The sequence below is a fragment of the Myotis nattereri genome, assembly GCF_964212035.1.
Source record: "Myotis nattereri genome assembly, chromosome: 6".
NCBI lineage: Eukaryota > Metazoa > Chordata > Mammalia > Chiroptera > Vespertilionidae > Myotis > Myotis nattereri.
The window spans coordinates 14,947,303-14,967,755 of NC_138081.1; the positions used below are offsets into that span (position 1 = coordinate 14,947,303).

At 38.0% G+C, this 20,453-nt stretch overlaps 1 protein-coding gene across 3 annotated transcripts in view; it reads left to right on the forward strand.

The window, feature by feature from the left end:
• The window catches only part of UBR2 (ubiquitin protein ligase E3 component n-recognin 2), a 112,375-nt gene that overhangs the window by 42,405 nt on the left and 49,517 nt on the right, over window positions 1-20,453 (forward strand). For 2 of the 3 annotated variants that reach the window (XM_081093820.1, XM_081093821.1), the window contains exons 6-13: window positions 1,035-1,173; window positions 3,614-3,676; window positions 6,124-6,244; window positions 9,820-9,927; window positions 10,278-10,366; window positions 11,296-11,394; window positions 16,516-16,679; window positions 16,769-16,868. In XM_081093820.1, coding sequence (XP_080949946.1) covers window positions 1,035-1,173; window positions 3,614-3,676; window positions 6,124-6,244; window positions 9,820-9,927; window positions 10,278-10,366; window positions 11,296-11,394; window positions 16,516-16,679; window positions 16,769-16,868 — 883 coding nt within the window. Of the gene's footprint in view, window positions 1-1,034; window positions 1,174-3,613; window positions 3,677-6,123; window positions 6,245-9,819; window positions 9,928-10,277; window positions 10,367-11,295; window positions 11,395-11,464; window positions 11,564-16,515; window positions 16,680-16,768; window positions 16,869-20,453 lie in introns of all 3 variants that reach the window. The other variant, XM_081093819.1, reaches the window with a different exon arrangement.

Consider the following 20,453-nt stretch of genomic DNA (forward strand, 5'->3'; position numbering starts at 1 on the left):
TTCTACTCTTCATCTCCATTACTACTATCATAGTCTAAATTACATTAATTTCATTTTTGGACAATATGGCCTTCCTAACTGGATTGCCATATCCACTCTTGTCCCTCACGGTTCATTTTCCACACTGTAAGGCAAACTGACCATATCTCCTTTTCAAATTCTTGATTGCCCCTAGGATGGCATAATCAAATTAATTAGAAAGTTTTTTAGATTTCTGCCTCTTTCCAGATTAATCTCCCCCTTCTTCTCTGTGCTCCAGATCCTGATATTTACCTTCACCACCTTGTGGCCTTTGCTTACACCTTCCTCTAGCCCAGGGTTTCTCAATCATAGCACTGCTGGCAGTTGAAGTCAAATTAATTCTTTATTATGGGGACTGTCCAGTGGATTGTAGAATAATTAGCAGCATCTCTGGCCCTACCCATCAGTGATTCTCAACCTTCCTAATGCCGCAACCCTTTAATACAGTTCCTCATCTTGTGGTGACCCCCAACCATAAAATTATTTTCGTTGCTACTTCATAAGTGTAATTTTGCTACTGTTATGAATTGAATCGTAATGTAAATATCTGATGTGCAGGATGTATTTTCATTGTTCGCGACCCACAGGTTGAGAACCGCTGTGACTAGATGCTACTGGCACTTCAGTCCTAATCATGATAACCAGAATTGTTTCCAGACATTGTCAAATGGTCAACTGTTGGGGGTGGAGGAGAATTATTCCCTTTTAAGAGCCACTGATAGCCAATTGTGACTTCGGGTCTCAGATTACTTCTCTGGCAGTTCCTCTTTGAGCTCCCAGACCTGTTTTACCCTGCTCTAGCATCCTAAATTCAATAAAAGCAGCTCACATAGAATTATATGTACAATGTCTATCTTCCTCACCAGATAGTAGTGTCATAGAGCATGGGGACCATGGATGACTGGTGTAGTTAGTACTAGCACATTCCCTAGAACAAAGTATGCTCTTTGTAAATTAGCCTTGAGCAAGGAATATACAAGTCAATAATGTATCATTAATATTTGATCCCACAGAGAGAAGACTGACACCTACTATTGCATGCTGTTTAATGATGAGGTTCATACCTACGAACAAGTTATTTATACTCTTCAGAAAGCTGTTAACTGTACACAAAAAGAAGCCATTGGCTTTGCAACTACAGTAGATCGAGATGTAAGTAATTTTTTTATTAAATTGATGTCACATAATAAAATAGAACTTTTACACAGATAAGTTATATAGAATTAGGTATATAAGTGTAAGCTATTTTTTAAATTTCATTTAAATATTGGCCCAAAAAGGACCTAATAAATAGACACCTTTCAAAAGAGGACATTCAGAAAGCCAAGAGACATATGAAAACATGCTCAAAGTCACTAATCATCCGAGAGATGCAAATCAAAACAACAATGAGGTACCATCTCACACCTGTCAGACTGGCTTTCATCAACAAATCAACAAACGACAAGTGCTGGAGAGGATGCGGAGAAAAAGGAACACTCTGCACTGCTGGTGGGAATGCAGACTGGTGCAGCCACTATGGAAGACAGTATGGAGTTTCCTTAAAAAACTGAAAATGGAACTCCCATTTGACCATGTGATCCCACTTCTAGGAATATATCCCAAGAAACCAGAAACACCAATCAGAAAGGATATATGCACCCCTATGTTCATAGCAGCACAATTCACCATAGCTAAGATCTGGAAACAGCCTTAGTGCCCATCAGTAGATGAGTGGATTAGAAAACTGTGGTACATCTATATGATGGAATATTATGCTGCTATAAAAAAGAAGGAACTCTTACCATTTGCAACAGCATGAATGGAACTGGAGAGCATTATGCTAAGTGAAATAAGCCAGTCAATGAAGGAAAAATACCACATGATCTCACTCATTCATGGTTAATAGAGACCATTATAAACTTTTGAACAATTATAGATATAGAGGCAGAGCTGCCTCAAACAGATTGTCAAACTGCAGCGGGAAGGCCAGGGAGGGTTGGGGGGCAGGAAGGAGGGGGGTAAGAGATCAACCGAAGGACTTGTATGCATGCATATAAGCATAACCAATGGACATAAGACACTGGGGGGTAGGGGAGGCCAGGGGATTCTCAAGGGCGGGGGGAAAAAAAAGGACATGTATGTAATACCCTTTGTAATACTTTAAGCAATAAAAAAAAAAAAAAAAAGGAAAAAATAAAATAAAATAAAAAACAAACAAATAAATATTGGCCCAAATTTATATTGGGTATAACTATAAATTATTGTTAGATAAGAAGTTTAGGAGAAAATATATGTAGATACAGTTATCCTCATTCTACCCAGTGATTCAAAATGTTCAGTTATGAAAATAAAAATTATAGAAGCGCAAGCATTATTCTGTATCTCCAGAGAGAAACACTAACAATATTTGCCTCCATGATCCTAAATAAACTGTTTTGGGTTTTTTTTGTTTTTTTTTTAATGAATGACAAAGTTTTACTTTGATTAAAATACAAATTAAATCTGGCCAGGTGGTTCAGTTGTTTGAAGCATCGTACTGTAAGCCAAAAAGTTTGGGGTTCAATTCCAGGCCAGGGCACTTACCTAGGTTGCAGGTTCCATCTGTAGTTGGGGCACATATGGGAGACAACTGATTGATGTTTCTCTCTTATATCGATGTTCCTCTCTCTCTAAAATCAATAAAAACATCCTCAGGTGAGGATTTAAAAATATACACAAATTAAAATTTTAAGATGTAGAAATATTTTTAAAAGTTATTGTAGAGATGTCACAACAAAAGATAAGGAATAAGATGGATTTCCCCATTAAATGCTCTCTGCTCAGTATTAGTTTATCTGTTTTCTCCTACTCCCACTTGCAATGCCAACTAATAATGACATAGCTATAACAAATCCCAAAGTTTCTTGTCCTGCTGCCTGATGTCCAGTCAATGCCTGGCTTCCCCAACCATCCCTTTATATTTCATTCAGTTCACAAAAATGAGTGCAAACTGTGTTGTTAAAAGAGCAATTGTACCCTGGCCAGTGTTCTCAGTGGTTAGAGCATTGGCCCACACACTGAAAGTTTTGGGTTCTATTCCTCGTCAAGGGCACATAACTGGGTTGCAGGTTCAGTCCCCAGCCCTTGTTGGGGCAAGTGTGGGAGGCAACCAATCAATGTTTTTTTAAAGCTGGTTAAAAAAAGAAATTACAGCAGCCTGAAAGAATAAATGTTGCTTTATTCAAGAAAATATATTTATTAATGCCTTGAAAATGTTGGGATACAGGGGTTAGAGAGCAACCAAAGGACTTGTATGCATACATATTAGCATAACCAGTGGACACAGACACTGGGGTAGTGGGGGCTTGCCCTCAGGGGTAGGAGTTGGGGGGGAGTCTATCAGGTAAAAAGAAGACATGTAATACTTTAAACAAAAAAAAAATGTTGAGATAGCTTTGAAGGAAAGTATTTTCATTTACTTTTTATCAATGAATAGAATGAATGTTATAAATATTAAAATATGACTAGAGTTGTTGTATGCTCAAATATGTTTATTTGTTTCCTGATCCAAAAGTTATTAATACTGAATATAATATTTTCACAAATTAATTGTAAATATCTTTGTTTATAGGGACGTAGGTCTGTTCGATATGGAGACTTCGCGTATTGTGAGCAAGCAAAATCAGTAATTGTGGTAAGTAATTTTAAGACATGTCTGCTCGTTTCATATTTTGGCATTTACGAAAACATTTTTCTGCCTTCATTAATGTAAAGCCAACATCAGCCAAAAATTACATTTGAAGATAAGTTTCTTGAGCATTGCATTATTGCTTTATCTAATTTTTTAAAGCTGTGTAAGATTAATATAGAAAATGAATGTTTAGATGATATATATTTTCTGCCTTCTTATTTCATCAGAGACATCGACATCTCTAGAAAGTTTTTTGCTTTTTGTCTTGTTTTGTTTTTGATAGGGTTTCACGTTACTTTTTAAGAATTAAACTGGCCTTTAGCACCAAGATTAGAATTCAAGGGAAGTTGTTTCTTGGTACCTTATAGCAAGGTATGCTGCATATCTTAATAGCATTTATTACATGTATTATTTCTCTAAAAGAAAGCATCCCCACATTTAAATTTATTTTAAAAGTTAGCATTTATTGTTTTTAACTATTCCATGTAACTCCATTTTATGCAAAACTCCTTTTTAAAAATAACTTTATATATTGTGAAATGTTTTTAATGTACAGATACAAATAGAGATAATATGATGAACACCTGTGTGTCCACATTATATACATTTTTTATACTTACTTTAAATAAATAAAATAATATAGTGGCCCCTGTCTTATCCCTTAATCCCATTCCCCTTACTTTTTCCCTGGATATAATTATTTCTATGAATTCATTTTCTCATGCATACCTTTATACTTTATCTTCTAAATATTTTCTTTTTTAAAAATATTAGTGCTTGTAATCTCTGGTGGTGTTTGCATAGATACAGTCATAATATAAAATAGAAAGTCCAGAAATAGATACTAATATGAGGAAAATCTAGAAAACCCCAGGTACATTTTAAGGGAGAAGGAGAGCTTCTTTTTTTCTTTTTCTTTTTTTAATTTTATTTTTACTGATTTCAGAGAGGAAGGGAAAGGGAGAGAGAGAGAGACTCGCAATGATGAGAGAGAACAATTGTTTGCCTGCCTCCTGCTCAGCCCTACTGGGGATCGAGCCCGCAACCCGGGCATGTGCCCTTGACCAGAATTGAGCCCGGGACCCTTCAGTCTGTAGGCCAATCCTCCATCCAATAAGCCAAACTAGCTAGGGTGAAAGATATTCTTAACTAAGACTAGAACCCAATGGAGTTAGAAAAGAAACATTTTATTTTTACTACATAAAAAAATTGCAGCCCTGGCCGGTTTGCCTCAGTGGATAGAGCATCGGCCTGCGGACTGAAGGATCCTGGGTTCGATTCCATCAAGAGCACATGCCCTGGTTGCAGGCTCGATTCCCAGTAGGAGCATGCAGGAGGCAGCCAATCAATGATTCTCTCATCATTGATGTTTCCATCTCTCCCTCTCCCTTCCTCTCTGAAATCAATAAAAAAATATTTTTAAAAAATTGCATTGCAAAATATTCCATAAACGAAATCAGTAGACAAATAGTAGATTTAGAAAAATTATTTCTAAAATAGGGAAGACATTTAATGTTTATGATAAACAGCACTCATAGATTATCAAGTAGGGAACACATAAGGTAGAAAAATGCTCATAAGACAGAAAAAAGTAATCACAACAGAGAAAATGTAGGTGGTCTACATATATGAAACAAGACTCAAACACAGCAGTAATCAGTGAAATGACAGGGAAATTTCATACCCAACAGAATGGAGAAATTAGAGTGATAAAATACCTTGCTGGCAGAGATGCAGAGAATAGGAATACTTGTATAAAAAGAAATTGCAACAGCATTTTTGGGAAACAGTGTAGCATCTATTAAAGTTTTACTTCTAGCAATTTATCCCATAGAATATAAATACCAGTAAGTGTGTGTACAAAGATCCTTAGTACTGCTTTTTTTGTAGTCACGGAAGACTGAAAACACATGGAATATGATTGCCCTTCTCTAGAGGATGTTTGAATAAATCCACACCACAGAATATTGATTCATTAACCAAAAATATCAGTTACCACAAAGATGCACAAGAGTATATATAGTATCCCAGTTTTATAAATCAAAAATCTTTTTTAATGTATACATATGTAATATGTGTAGATGGAGAAACTTTGCAAAGATCTACTGTATTGATGTGGGTTATGGAGATGGAATTAATGGGAGGCAAGAAATGGTTTAAACAGAAGTGAAGGGGGACATGTTAAATAAAAAGTTGTGATGGCCTAAAGAGACATTTCTACAAAAAAAAAATACAAATTGCCAATAAGCACATGAAAGCATGCTCAGCATTACTAATCCTTAGGGAAATGCAAATGAAAACCACAATGATACCACTTCATACCCATTAGGATGGTTAATATAAACAAAATAAAATAACAGTTTGTCGTTATATGAAATAAAAATATTAACTTTTTTCCTATAAAATAGCCTTTTTAAGTTTGTTTTTTCATCCTGCCATTTCTTTTTAAGAGGAATACCAGTAGACAGACAAAGCCACTTAAAGTTCAAGTTATGCATTCGTCTATTGTTGCGCATCAGAATTTTGGTTTGAAACTTTTGTCTTGGCTGGGAAGCATTATTGGATATTCAGGTAGGTTCAGAAAAACTGGTGCTACTTGACTGAAAAATGAGCTCATGTGTGCCCTTGCAAAACTGTTTTGAAAAAAATACCAAGTGAAAGAATTTTTTGCTTTAATTTCACATTTTAAAATACCATCTCAGGATATCTTTATGCACAGAAAAACCTTTGTTTCCCAAATTTTGATCCACAGGATTCTTTTTATATGCATACAAAGGATTTTGTGTTTAAATTAATGCAGCACACATGTATTTTAACAATTATAAATGACTTTATGCTAATGAAATCTAAATCTCACAACTTGATAAAGAACCTTTTTTTAAAAAAAAGGAGTACCTGTGGAACTGTTTCACTTAGCAAGCTGGAAAATGCTACTGTGAATAAAACCTAAATGGTTAGCAGTTTAAAGGATAATACACGAATCTTGATATCTTTGTTTTAATTCCTGCAACTTTTGGTTACCAGTAATTTGCAACTGTGAAAATTTGCAAATTTGAAGTTACTAATTTAGTTTTTTGTTTTTCCACAGTATACAAATTAGATAATCTTTTTGATGTAATGGTAACAGAATTAGAGCCCTCTGTTCAATGCCAAAAATACAAGTTTGGTGTATAACATTAAAGAGTAAAACAGGAATAGATGAGAGCTATCTACATACTGTTCTTCAGGCAAGAGAGGAGGTTTGGATAAGTGACATTCTGATATGTATAACTATAAAGAAGATTTCTGAAACATGTATTGAAATGTTTAAAAGAGCATTGCCACACTGAACTGATAGGTGAAAAAACAAGGTGTGGATATTTAAGAGAACATGTTTGCTTGACTTATAAATATCTTTCCAATTGTTTTTCTTTTTTTTTTTTTTTTGGCTGGTAGGCCCTACTTTGCTTTTTTTTTTTTTTTTTATCGTTTTATTGCTTGAAGTATTACAAAGGGTATTACATATGTGTCCTTTTTTTTTCCCCGCCCTTTCCAATTATTTTTCTTAACCTCATTTTTTTAATCCTCACCTGAGGATATGTTTATTGATTTTATTTTTTTATGCTTTTACTAGAGGCCCGGTGCACAAAAATTTGTGCACTCGGGGGGGCGAGGGGGGGTCCCTCAGCCCGGCCTGTGCCCTCTCACAGGGGATGACCACCTGCTGGCTTAGGCCTGCTCCCCGGAGGGATTGGGCCTAAGATGGCAATCAGACAGCCCTCTGGCAGCCCAGCAGCCCTCGGGGGATGTCCACTTGCCAGCAGGGAGCAGGCCTAAACTGCAGTCGGACATCCTTAGCGCTGCTGAGGAGACAGGAGAGGCTCCCACCACCACCGCTGTACTGGCAGCCATCAGCCTGGCTTAGGGCTGAGCAGAGCTCCTCCCATGTGAGAGCACCCTGACCACCAGGGGGCAGCTCCTGCATTGACCATCTGCCCACTGGTGGTCAGTGTGTGTCATAGTGACCAGTCATTCCCAGTCCTTCTGCTGTTAGGGTCAGTTTGCATATTACCCTTTTACTATATAGGATAGAGGCCTGGTGCACGAGTGGGGGCCAGCTGGTTTGCCCTGAAAGGTGTCCCGGATCAGGGTGGGGGTCCCACTTGGGTGCCTGGCCAGCCTGGATGAGGGGATGATGGCTGTTTGCAGCTGGTCACAACCCCTTCAGAGTGGGGGTCCCCACTGGGGTGCCTGGCCAGTCTGGGTGAGGGGCTGAGGACCGTTTTCAGGCTGGTGGGTGACTGAAGCTCCCAACCTCTCCTTTTTTTTTTATTTTATTTTTTTTTATTCTGGGATTTATTTACCTTCTATGGCTGTCACTGGAGCTGAGAGCCGGCTTTAGCTCTGAGGCTCGGCTCCAGCTCTGAGACCTCGGCTGCTGAAAGCAGGTATCTAGGTTTGTTTGGCTTCTATAATGGAAACACTGTTGCAGCTCCAGCTCTGACAGTTGAAAGCAGGTTTCTGGGGTTTGTTTAGCTTCTATAATTGCAACATTTCTTAGAGCGCAAGCTCAGAGCCCAGCAGCGGCAGGTGGGGAACCTTGGCTTCCTCCTTCACTGGAGCAAGCAAGCCTCCTGTTCGCTTCAGCTGCCTGGCTGCCGGCCGCTATCTTGGTTGGCAGTTAATTTGCATATTTCGCTGATTAGCCAATGGGAAGGGTAGCGAAGTTACAGTTAATTACCATGTTTCTCTATTATTAGATAGGATTGATTTCAGAGAGGAAGGGGCGGGGGGGGGAGAGAGAGAGAGAAACATCAATGATGAGAGAGAATCGTTGATTGGCTGCCTCCTACAAGCCCCCACTGGGGATTGTGCCCACAGCCTGGGCTTGTACCCTGACTGGAATTGAATCGTGACCTCCTGGTTCATACGTCGATGCTTAATGACTGAGCTATGCCAGCTGGACTATGTTTATTGATTTTAGAAGGGAGAGAGAAAGAGGAACATGGATGTGAGAGGGAAACATCCATCAGTTGCCTCCTGTACGTGCCCTGACTGGGAATTGAACCCTCAACCTTTTAGAGCATGGGATGATGCTCCAATCAACTGAGCTACCTGGCTGGAGCTCTTACCCTCATTTCTTAAGTTTTGATGTTTTGCATTGGATACCTTTATGCCAAGTAGGTGCTATAGTAAAAATTCTATTTTTTCTAATTATTTGCATGCTTGTAGAATTCTGAAAATAGTAATTTTAATTATAAAATATGAAACAAAAAGGTATTAAAGTTTTGGTTATGTTAATGCTTATATCAATATTTGAGCAACTTTTTTTTTAAGTTTAGTATTTAAAGGATGTAGGAATTTTTTTTCCAGGGCCTGTCACATAGTAGGCCCACATAGATAGTTACACAGACACAGTGAATTTTTGTTTAATGATGAACATTTCGCATGGCATTAATAAAAAGAACTGGTATATGTTACAGCACTGAAGTCATCCCTTCTTTTAATTGGTAGTACAATTTTGCTATAATATGATTTAATTAACATTGGTGTTTGAAGAACTATGATTATTTCAGTGGGGTTTTTTGGGGGTTTTTTGGTTTTTTTTGTATTCTTTGCTCTTTAAATTCTTTAGTTGTTGTTAATCCTCACCCGAAGATATTGTTTCCATTAATTTTTAGAGAGAGTGGAAAGGAGGGAAGGAGGGGATTTGGAGAGAGAGAGAAACATTGATGTAAGAGAGATACATCAATTGGTTGCCTCCTGCATGCGTCCTGGGACCAGGGATGGAACCTGCAACCCAAGTACTTGCCCTTGACTGGGAATCAAACCTGAGACCCTTCAGTGCACAGGATGACGTTCCAACCACTGAGCAACCCAAGCTGGGCTACTCTTTAAATTCTTTACAGCATCAGAGGTCATTGCCTTTCTGATAGGCATATATTTTGATGTTCCTGAATAAGAGTCTGTGTATAATGCAAGATTTGGAAGTTTTCTCCTTTTTATGAAAATGTTAATAAAATTGTTAATATGTTTACTTTTTCTGATTTAGTTTGACCTTTAATAAGAACACGTAAAACTCCATAGATTTATTTGAACATTTTTACTAAAATTTTAGTTTAATATTGGAAGTTACTATTTCATGACTACTTTTCTTCCTGTTTAAGATGGCCTTCGCCGAATTTTATGTCAAGTTGGTTTACAAGAAGGGCCAGATGGTGAAAATTCTTCTCTCGTGGATAGATTGATGCTCAATGATTCCAAATTGTGGAAAGGTGAGTCTCTTAACAACTTTTAAGGTATAGAGGAACCTATGTAGGTAACTGGGATGTTAAGTTCTCTTTTTCTTTTTTCTTTTTTTCATTTGGGAAAGTATTTAAATAAGTATGGTTTTTCAAATTAGCATATGCAATCTTATTCTTTGGGAAAAAACAAACAGATTCTGGGGTCCATGACCCAAATTAAATAGCCTTTATATTTTGTTAGAAACTATATTTAGAAAAGCCGAAGGAACACGCAGTTTTGCTCTTGAGATTTAAAATACAGTTGTCCATATAAAACTTGGGGAATGTAATTTTTGGCTTGTTTATACATCCTTCTCTTATATCTGCTCCCTTTGCAAAAGGTGCTAGGAGTATGTATCATCAGTTGTTCATGAGCAGTCTGCTTATGGATTTGAAATACAAGAAACTGTTTGCTGTTCGATTTGCAAAGGTAAGTCGTTTCTCAGACTTGAAGATTAACAAAATCATCAGGTTGTATACAGAGTAACTATTGCCCATGATTATATCTAGCCTTCGTAAAATTGGCAGCTAAAGTAATATGTCAGTGTGTTGCTTTTAAATTCTAAGAAACTTCATAAATGATCTTTTTATCTTTTATCAATAGAATAAAATTCAGTGAGGCTTTTCTTGTTCATTGTCTGCCATGGTAATGTGAATATCCACCTATACTGTATGTATGATATGAAACGATAAATGAAAATTTAAACCTATCCTATTGTGAATTATGGTATTATTTCTATTAAATTTTATACAAGGAAGATCTCATCTTAGTTAAAACCATATGTATATATGGATGTAATTTAAAAATCATGAACTCTAGATTATTGATATTGTTGAATTCTGTTCTTCTTTTTAACAGCATGTGATTAAGCTAACGGCTATTTCTTTTTATTATTTATCTAAATTAGGTGTTCTTAACCAAGGAAGTGTGTAAGAATCATTGGGAAGTTTTTTCAAAATATATGTGTTTGTGTTCTATTCTCAAATCTGCTAAAGCAGATTCACCAAGAATGGGGCCCAAGCACTTTTACTTTGAAAGAGCCATCAGGTGATTCTGATATACATCCAGAAGTAATAAAGTCTGGTTTTATCAGTGATGGTGCTAAGCACTATGGTGTAGCCCCACTATATCCCAGGATATTACTCCTGTTTCAGCTCATAAACTGCCATTTGTGTTTGAACGGATTGTCCAGTGAGTCAATATTTATACACACTTTATTTAGTAGAAATTATTCCAGTTATCATTCTTACGAGTCAGTGAGTGTTATCTCATTGACACCTCCAGCACTGAATTTTCATTATTATCCTTAACCATTTGGTCAATGTGGATTAGAGGTGAATCTTCCCCTTGTTGTTTAGAATTACCAGCAGATGCAGAGAGATTTTATGGAGGATGATCACGAGCGAGCAGTGTCCGTGACTGCTCTGTCTGTCCAGTTCTTCACCGCACCTACTCTGGTGAGTAGTGCTTGCCTTTTCTTTGTAACTGATAGCTGGCACTCCTTGCCTTTTTTTGCCTTCTTAATAGAACTATGAGCGTTTGCAGAGTGATTATGTGACAGATGACCACGACAGAGAGTTTTCAGTCGCAGACCTCTCGGTTCAGATATTCACAGTTCCTTCACTTGTAAGTACTGAACGACGAAGAAGAATTTTTTTGTTTTTCATTACTAAAAGTAAAGCCTTAAAATATTAGAGAACTAAGATCTGTATGTTGCTGAGTAGAATAATATTTTATTAATGGGTGATGAGACTTCAGATACCTTCAACCATACTAGAACATATCCTCAAATATGTAATCTGGAGAGAAAAAGTAATTTACCTTAATCTGTACTATCTCATAGTACTTCCCTGAGGTTTTGAACTGAGGAGTTAAAATTAAGCTGATTAGTCCAACAAATTTATCCATTAGAAACAGGACAGCTTATGTATATAATCTTACATTTTGAGAAGTCCCTTCCCCTTATTAAGATAAGGCAATAGAATCAATGATGACAAAAAAGAAGAAGAAAGAAAGTAGGAAAGGGGAAATAATGAGCAGAAATTAATAAAACAAAGTAAATGTTCAAAAGAGAAAAATCAAAACAACCAAAAGTTGGTACTTTGAAAAGACCAGAAAAGAGGGATAGATCTCTATTAAGACTAATAAGAAAAACAGAAAATTTTAAATTTAAACAAAACAAGATCTTACAGATATTGAATCCTATATAATAAAGAGCTAATATGCAAATGGTTCTCACACCTTCACGCCGTAATGGCTCAGACACTCAACACTGGGGAAAGAGGAATGGGGACTAGCCAGGCACAAAATGAGCTCACGAGAGAGGAATGGGCACCAGCCAGGCACAAATGAGCTCACGAGAGAGGAATGGGCACCAGCCAGGCACAAATGAGCTCGGGAGAGAGGAATGGGGACCAGCCAGGCTGTGGCCCGGGAGAGGGACAAGCCACCTGCCCCGCGGTCCCGGGCACCAGTGGCTACACCTGCGCCTGGCCCGGGAGAGGGACAGGCTGCCTGCCCCGCAGTCCTGGGCACCTGCGGCTGCGGCCGGGTGAAGCTGGCCCAGGTCCTGGGTGCCTACGACCAGCCAGAGGAGGGAATCCTGGGTTAGGGGCGATCAGGCCGGTAGGGGAGCAATTACGGGCGATCAGGCCAGCAGGCGAATGGTTAGGAGCCAGCGGCCTCAGATTGCAAGAGGCAGTTGGACATCCCCTGAGGGGTCCCAGATTGGAAAGTGTGCAGGCCAGGCTGAGGGGACCCCCCCCACCACCACCATGCATGAATTTCGTGCACTGGGCCTCTAGTAGAAAATAAAATGAGGACCAACTTAATAAAATTAGAAATTTAGATGAAATGAGATGAAATTCCCAAGCAAAAACACAAGTTATGAAAAGAAAAAACAAATTGAAAATTTTAATATAAAAATCTCATAAAGAAATTCCTAGGCTAAAATGGCTTCACTGGGGAATTCTTCTAAATATTTAAGAAAGAAATAACATCTGTCTTACATAAGTTTTTCTGAAAACAGAGAAAGAGAATGTACTTGCCAATTTTATTGAGTCCTCTGTAATTTTTATACCAAAACCCAACAAGGCAATTATAAGAAAAGAAAATTACCACAAATGAGGTCACACAAATTGAATCAAGTAACATTTTTTTCAAAAGATAATACATCACATCCAGAAGTAGTATAACATTTGAAAAAAATCAATTGAAATAATTCACCTTATTTAACAAACAAAAAGGAGGGAAAAAATATCAAATGCTTTTCCTGAATTCATGAAAATTAAACACTTATTCATGAATTAAGACAAAAATATCTCATAGCAAACTAGGAATGAAAGGGAAAGTGTTTAATCTGATAAAGGATCTAAAGCCAAAACAAAAAGTAAAAACCCAAAGCAAACATTTTATGTAATGGTGAAATATTAAAAGCTTTCCCCTGAGATCAGAAATGTGAAAACATTTTGCTTTTCAGGGTGACTAACATGCTTTTTGTTATTTCTTGAGATATTTAAATTATTGACTTTCAGCCTTTCTTTTCTGATAAGCTCTTAGGGCTTAAGTTTCCATCTAAACAATGTTTTGAGCTGCATTCCACAATTTTATGTCATATTTTTATTACTTAGTTCATAAAACCAAGTTCCTTTGTGATTTCTTCTTTAACCTATTTTTTTCTTCTTTGTGATTATTCTTTTTAGAAGTATATTGCTAAATTTTGAAACATTTGGGCATTTTCTAATAATTTTCTTATGAATTTCTAACTTAATTTCACTGTGGTTAGAGAACATACTCTGATTCTTGTCCTTTGGAATTTGTTGAGACTTGACTTTATGGCCCAGAATGTTGTCAGCTTTGGTAAATATTCAATGTGGACTTGAAAGCAAAGAATATTCTCTTATTATTGGGCATAGTATTTATATATGTCACTTAGGTCAAGTTTGTTCATTTTCATTGTGTAAGTCTTTTATATACTCACTTTTTTTATCTACTTGTTCTGTGAACTATCAAAGCATGTTAATAATCTCCCACAATGATTGTTGATTTCTCTCCTTTTACTACTTTTTGCTTTGTATATCTTAAAGCAGTGTGATTGATTGAATATATACAAATTTGGAATTATACTTTCCAAATTGAGCCTTTTATGTATGAACTAGAGGCCTGGTGTATGAAATTCGTGCACAGTTAGGGTACCTAGGCCTGGCCGGCAATCAGGGCCAATTGGGGTCTTCTGGCTGCCGGCCAGGGCCTCCCTTCCCCAGCTGCTGGCTGCCGGCTGCTGGCTGCCGGCTGCCAGCTGGGGCCTTCATTCTGCACTGCCCTCTGGTGGTCAGCACACATTATAGTGAGTGATCGAACTCCCGAAGGGACACTTTGCATATTAGCCTTTTATATATATAGATAGATTATATCTTTTCATCTCAAACCATAGTTCTGGCCTTGAAGTCTAATGTATCTGATATTATAGCATCAACTGGTTTCTTTTGGGTAGTGTTTGCATACTGTATATTTTCCATTGTTATATTTCTTACGTTTCTGTACCCTTATATTTAAGTTGAATTGCTTATAAAAAGCATGTATTTGGGTTTTGTTGTTTATCTAATCTGACACTCTTAATATTTTAGTTTTCTGCACACTTAATATAATTACCCATATATTTGGATTTATATTTACCACCTTATGATTTTTTTTTGTTTAACCCACCTATCTTGTTACTTTTTCTCTCCTTTTTTACCTTCTTTTGGATTAAATATTTTTTATTTTTCCTTTTATTAATTTGTTACTTGTACATTCATTTAATATTTTTAAGGGTCTCTCTAGAGCAGTTTTATTCAAAGTGTCAGTTATGAAAAGATAAACAATTTGTATGAGAACGTGAAACACACATTACTGCTTTCAGCAGAAATCTTGCTATGGCCCTAGCCAGTATTGCTCAGTGGTCAGCCCGAACACCAAAGGGTCTCAGGTTCAATTCCAGATCAAGGGCACATACCTGGGTTTCAGGTTAGATCCCCAGAAAACTGGAATGCATGCAGGAGGCAACCAATCAATATATCCCCCCTGCCCCTCTCTTGCTGTCTTTCTTTCTCTCCTTAAAATATTTTTTTTGGAAAAATCTTGCTATGAAAAGTAATGTCAACTGAATAGTTATAAGTAGTTGATTTTATCTTGTTGCCGTCTTCTCATCACAACTGGCACAAGCAGTTTTGGGGTTGCTGGTCTGTGGACCATATTTTGAGTAGCATTGCCCTGTACGTTATGACATGCATCCTAATTGTAGTCAAGCACCACATTTCTACCTCTTAAAAGTAGAAGTCTAGATTCTTCACTCAGCTTTTGCAGGTGTCAATGGGAATAGAACCTCAATTTATTTCTGTGGTGGTTGACTAGAGTGGAGGGGTTATTATTTGAAAGTTTTATTAAGTTTTCCTTTCCTGTGGCTAAAGAGAGCAGGCTTTTATCAGGGCGTTTTTAAAAAGAAATTTTTTAAGTCTGTTCCCATTAGTATTTGCAGATTGTCAGCTTCTTCAGCTCTGGGATATTTGAAGTGAAAACAAAGAACTCTACCATGTCATTCCTTGGATTCTGAGGTCCCTAGCCAGTATACCTTCTTCTCTCTGAAATTCGTACACAGGTGGGGTTCCTAGGCCTGGCCGGCAATCAGGGCCAATTGGGGCCTAATGCCCTGGCGGGGTCAGGAGAGGAGGCAGCAGTCGTCGGACTGGGCAAGGAAGGAACAGACACCAGACACTGATGCCATCATTGTCGGTGCCCCGCCACCACGCGGTGCCCCGCCTCCCCCCTCCTCCTTCCCTCTCCACCACACCGCCACTGCAGTGGGCAGGCAGTGGGCCGACCAGGGGCAAGGACAGGGCACAGGAGGTTGGCCACTGACCCCCCTGGGAAAGGGCTCGTGTCTGCTGCCACCCACCCCTGATTCACCATCTCAGTCTGGGGCCCGGCCCTGATCAGGTGATCAGGGCCTGCTGGCTAGGGGCAGGGACTGCAGGAGGTTGGCCGGTGTGGGAGGTTGGCTGTGGGAGCACACTGACCACCAGGGAGCAGCTCCTGCATTGAGTATTTGCCCCCCTGGTGGCCAGTGTGCATCATAGCGACCAGGTGTTCTGATATTTCAGTCGTAACAGTCGCTTAGGCATATATATATATATATATATATATATATATATATACTAAGTTCTACAGAATCTTTGATAATAAACCTCTGGATTCTAGCGTAATTATACCATACCATTATAGGTGTCTAAATATCTCAGTTAAGGAAAATTTGCAGCCTGGTTCAGACCCCCCACCCTGAATTGTCTTTGAATAATGAGCCTTGGATGTGTCTCCTAACATTCTGGCTTCTTTCTCCGTGATATAATTGTTGCTTCATACAAGTGCCAATTGGAGTAAGTAATTGTTATTTAGAAATACACAGTAATGCATTATTTATTTTATTATACTTCAGTTGTGTTGAAAAGCTTTAAACTGAAATTCTAACCAATGTTGGTGACTTTTTCTTGGATTCCTAGTAAATAGGTTTTGATTACCATGTGCTCTGTTACACTTCCTTCTAGGCTCGGATGCTTATCACAGAAGAAAACCTACTGACCATTATCATTAAGACTTTTATGGATCATTTGAGACATCGAGATGCCCAGGGTAGATTTCAGTTTGAACGATATACTGCTTTACAAGCCTTCAAATTTAGAAGAGTTCAGAGCCTTATTTTAGACCTCAAGTAAGTTTTTGTTTAATTATCAAACCAGTTGCAACTTGTAAAATGTCAGCGTTTATCTATATATTCTTTGATATTTTTCTCTTTTTTAGGTATGTGTTGATTAGCAAACCAACTGAATGGTCAGATGATCTCAGGCAGAAGTTCCTAGAAGGATTTGATGCCTTTTTGGAATTACTCAAATGTATGCAGGTGTGTATAAACTGATACATTTTAAAAGGAAACACTCTCCTTTTTCTTTTCTTTCTTCCTTTTTTTTGTGTTTTTTGTTTTGTTTTGTTTTGTTGTTGTTCATTGAAGTGAACACCTTTCTGTGTATGCTTTTATTTCCTTTTGGGCACATCTCCAAAAGAATGATTTGTATGGCTGCAATTTGGACCAAGAAGTGCCTCTTTAATTGACTACTCTTGGAAAGGTGTAGAATGAATGAAATCCTAGCAAAGGTTCTGGTATCTACTGTTTCTTTTCTTTTTTTTTCTTTTTTAATACTTACCCCAGTACAGGTTTATTGTGTTGTTTGTTTGTTTGTTTGTTTGTTTTGAGAGAAAGAGAAACATCAATAACATTGATGTGAGAGAGAAACATCAATCAGCTGCTTCCCCTACACGCCCCAACCAGGGATTGAACCCCCAACCTAGGTATGTGCGCTGACTGGGAATCGAACTCGCAACTTCCTGGTGCATGGGATGACGCTCCAACCAGCTGAGCCATCCAACCAGGGCTCTCATGTTCTTTTGTATTAGGTATTTCTTTTGGTCACCATTAACATTCTTTCTTTGGAGGTTGCAAGTTTTTTTAATATGCTTATATGGAAGTGTTGTCAGTTATTTAAGAAACTATAATGTTTGGATTTTTTTAATGTTTCCATATTTCTTTTTCCTTTAGGTATTTATATAATATAGTATATAACTCTTCCCCCTCTGTTTAATGATCTCCTTTGGAAACACCTCATATACAAAATAGAATCTAGAAGCAGAAACAAACTGGCATATATAACTAGTTTTAACTTCGAGAAGATGGATAACATCTCAATAAATTTAAGCAGTGTTATCATGATTCTTTTAGTAACTGTCTGGCTTTTCTTAAGAAAGGAATACACAGAGGTGACCTACTGTTTTTAGAAAATACTTGAGCCCTGACCAGTTTGGCTCAGTGGATAGAGCGTCAGCCTGTGGACTCAAGGGTCCCAGGTGCGATTCCGGTCAGGGGCATGTATCTTGGTTGCGGGCATATCCCCAGTGGGGAGTGTGCAGGAGGCAGCTGATCGATGTTCCTCTCTCATCGATGTTTCTAACTCTCTATCCCTCTCCCTTCCTCTCTGTAAAAAAAATCAATAAAATACATTTAAAAAAGAAAATACTCGAGTTCCATGTTGGGTAGTGATTTCTGGATGTTTAATTTTTTGTTATTGTTCACACTATTACAGATAATCCTCCATTTTCCTCCTCTTTGTCCACCTCCTCCAACCCCTGACCCTTCTCCTCCCCTTGCCTTCATCACACTATTGTCTGTGATCATAGGTTATACATATATGTTCTTTGGCTAATCCCATCACGTTTTTAAAAAATGTATTTTTATTAATTTCAGAGAGGAAGGGAGAGGGAGAGAGAGAGAGAAACATCAGTGATGAGGGAAAATCACTGATCAGCTGCCTCCTGCACGCCCCACACTGGTGATGGAGCCCGCAACTGGGGCAGGTGCCCTGACTGGGAATCAAACTGTGACCTCCTGGTTCATAGGTTGACACTCAACCACTGAGCCACACCTGCCGGGCATCTTTGCTTTCTTTTACCCAGTCTCTCCCACCACCCTTCCCTCTGACATCCCTCAGTCTGTTTCACTGCTCCATGCCTTTGGTTCTGTTTTGTTCATAAGTTTATTTTGCTCATTAGATTCCAGATGTAAGTGAGATCATATGGTATTTGTCTTTCTCTGACTAACTTATTTCACTTAGCATAATAATCTCCAGGTCCATCCATGCTGTTGCAAAGGGTAAGAATTGTTTCTTTTTCATAGCCACATAGTATTCCATTGTGTAAATGTACCATAACTTTGTTTTAAAATATTTTTGTTTTGTTTGTTTGTTTTTAATCCTTACCTAAGTACATGCTTAGAGAGATGGAGGGAGGGAGAGAGGGATAGAAAGAGAGAAGGAGAGAGAGAAACATCAATCAGCTGCCTCCTGCATGCTCCCTACTAGGGTTTGAGCCCGCAACCTGGGCATGTGTCATGACTGAGAATTGAACCAGCAATCTTTCAGTGCATGTATGACGCTCAACCAACCAACTGAACTACATTGGCCAGGGCAACTACAGCTTTTTTATCCACTCAATTACTGGTACTGACAAGAAGTTGGGCTGTTTCCAGATCGTAGCTATTGTGAATAATGCTGCTATAAGCATAGGGATGCATATATTCTTAGTGATTGGTGTTTTGAGATTCTTAGGATATAGTCACAGAAGTGGGATCACTGGGTCAAAAGGCAGTTCCATTTTTAATTTTTTGAGGAACCTGCATTCTGTTTTTCACAGTGGCTACACCAGTCTGCCTTCCCACCAACAGTGCACTAGGGTTCCCTTTCTCCTCGTCCTTGCCAGCACTTGTTTGTTGGTTTATTGATGGTAGCCATTCTGACAGGTGTGAGGTGATATCTCATTGTGGTCTTAATTTGCATCTCTCTGATGATTAGTGACGTTGAGCATTTTTTTATATGTCTCTTGGTCAACCTGTATGTCCTCTTTGGAGAAGCGTCTATTCAGATCCTTTGCCTATTTTTTAATTGGGTTGTTTATCTTTCTGGTGTTGCGTTGTATAAGTTCTTTATATATTTCAGAAATTAACCCCTTACCAGATATATCATTGGCAGATATTTTCTTCCATACAGTGGGTTCTCTTTTCATTTTGATGTTTTCTTTTGCTGTGCTGAAGCTTTTTAGTTTGATATAGTCCCATTTGTTTATTTTTCCTTTATTTCCCTTGTCCTAGGAGATATATTGTCAAAAATATTGCTATAAGGGATGTCTGAGATTTTACTGCCTCTTTTCTTCTAGGATTTTTATGGTTTTGCGACTTACATTTAAGTTTTTTTTCCATTTTGAGTTTATTCTTGTGTATGATGTTAAGTTGGTGGTCTAGTTTCTTTTCTTTTCTTTCTTTCCTTTTTTTTTTTTTTTTTTTTTGCATCTATCTGTCCAATATTTCCAACACCAGTTATTAAAGAGACTGTCTTGCCCTAACCGGTTTGGTTCAGTGGATAAAGCGTCAACCTGCAGACTGAAGGGTCCCGGGTTTGATTCTGGACAAAGGCACATGCCTTGGTTGTGGGCTCAGTCTCCAGTGTGGGGCGTGCAGAAGGCAGCCGATCAATGATTCTCTCATCATTGATGTTTCTATCTCTCTCTCCCTTTCCCTTCCTCTCTGAAATCAATAAAAATATGTAAAAAAAAAAAAATTTAGTAAAAATAAATAAGGATACTGTCTTGACTCCATTGTATGCTCTTGCCTCCTTTGTCAAATATTAATTGGCCATAAAGGCATGGGTTGATTTCTGGGCTCTGTTCTGTTCCATTGATCTAGAACACCTGTTTTTGTGCCAGTACCAGGCTGTTTTGATTATAGTGACTTTGTACTAGAGTTTGATACCTGGTATTGTGTTCCCTCCAACTTTGTTCTTTTTTCTCAAAAGATTGCTAAGGCTATTCAGGGTCTTTTTGGGTTCCATATAAATTTTTGGAATATTTGTTCTAAATCTGTGAAATAACGCTATTGGTACTTTCA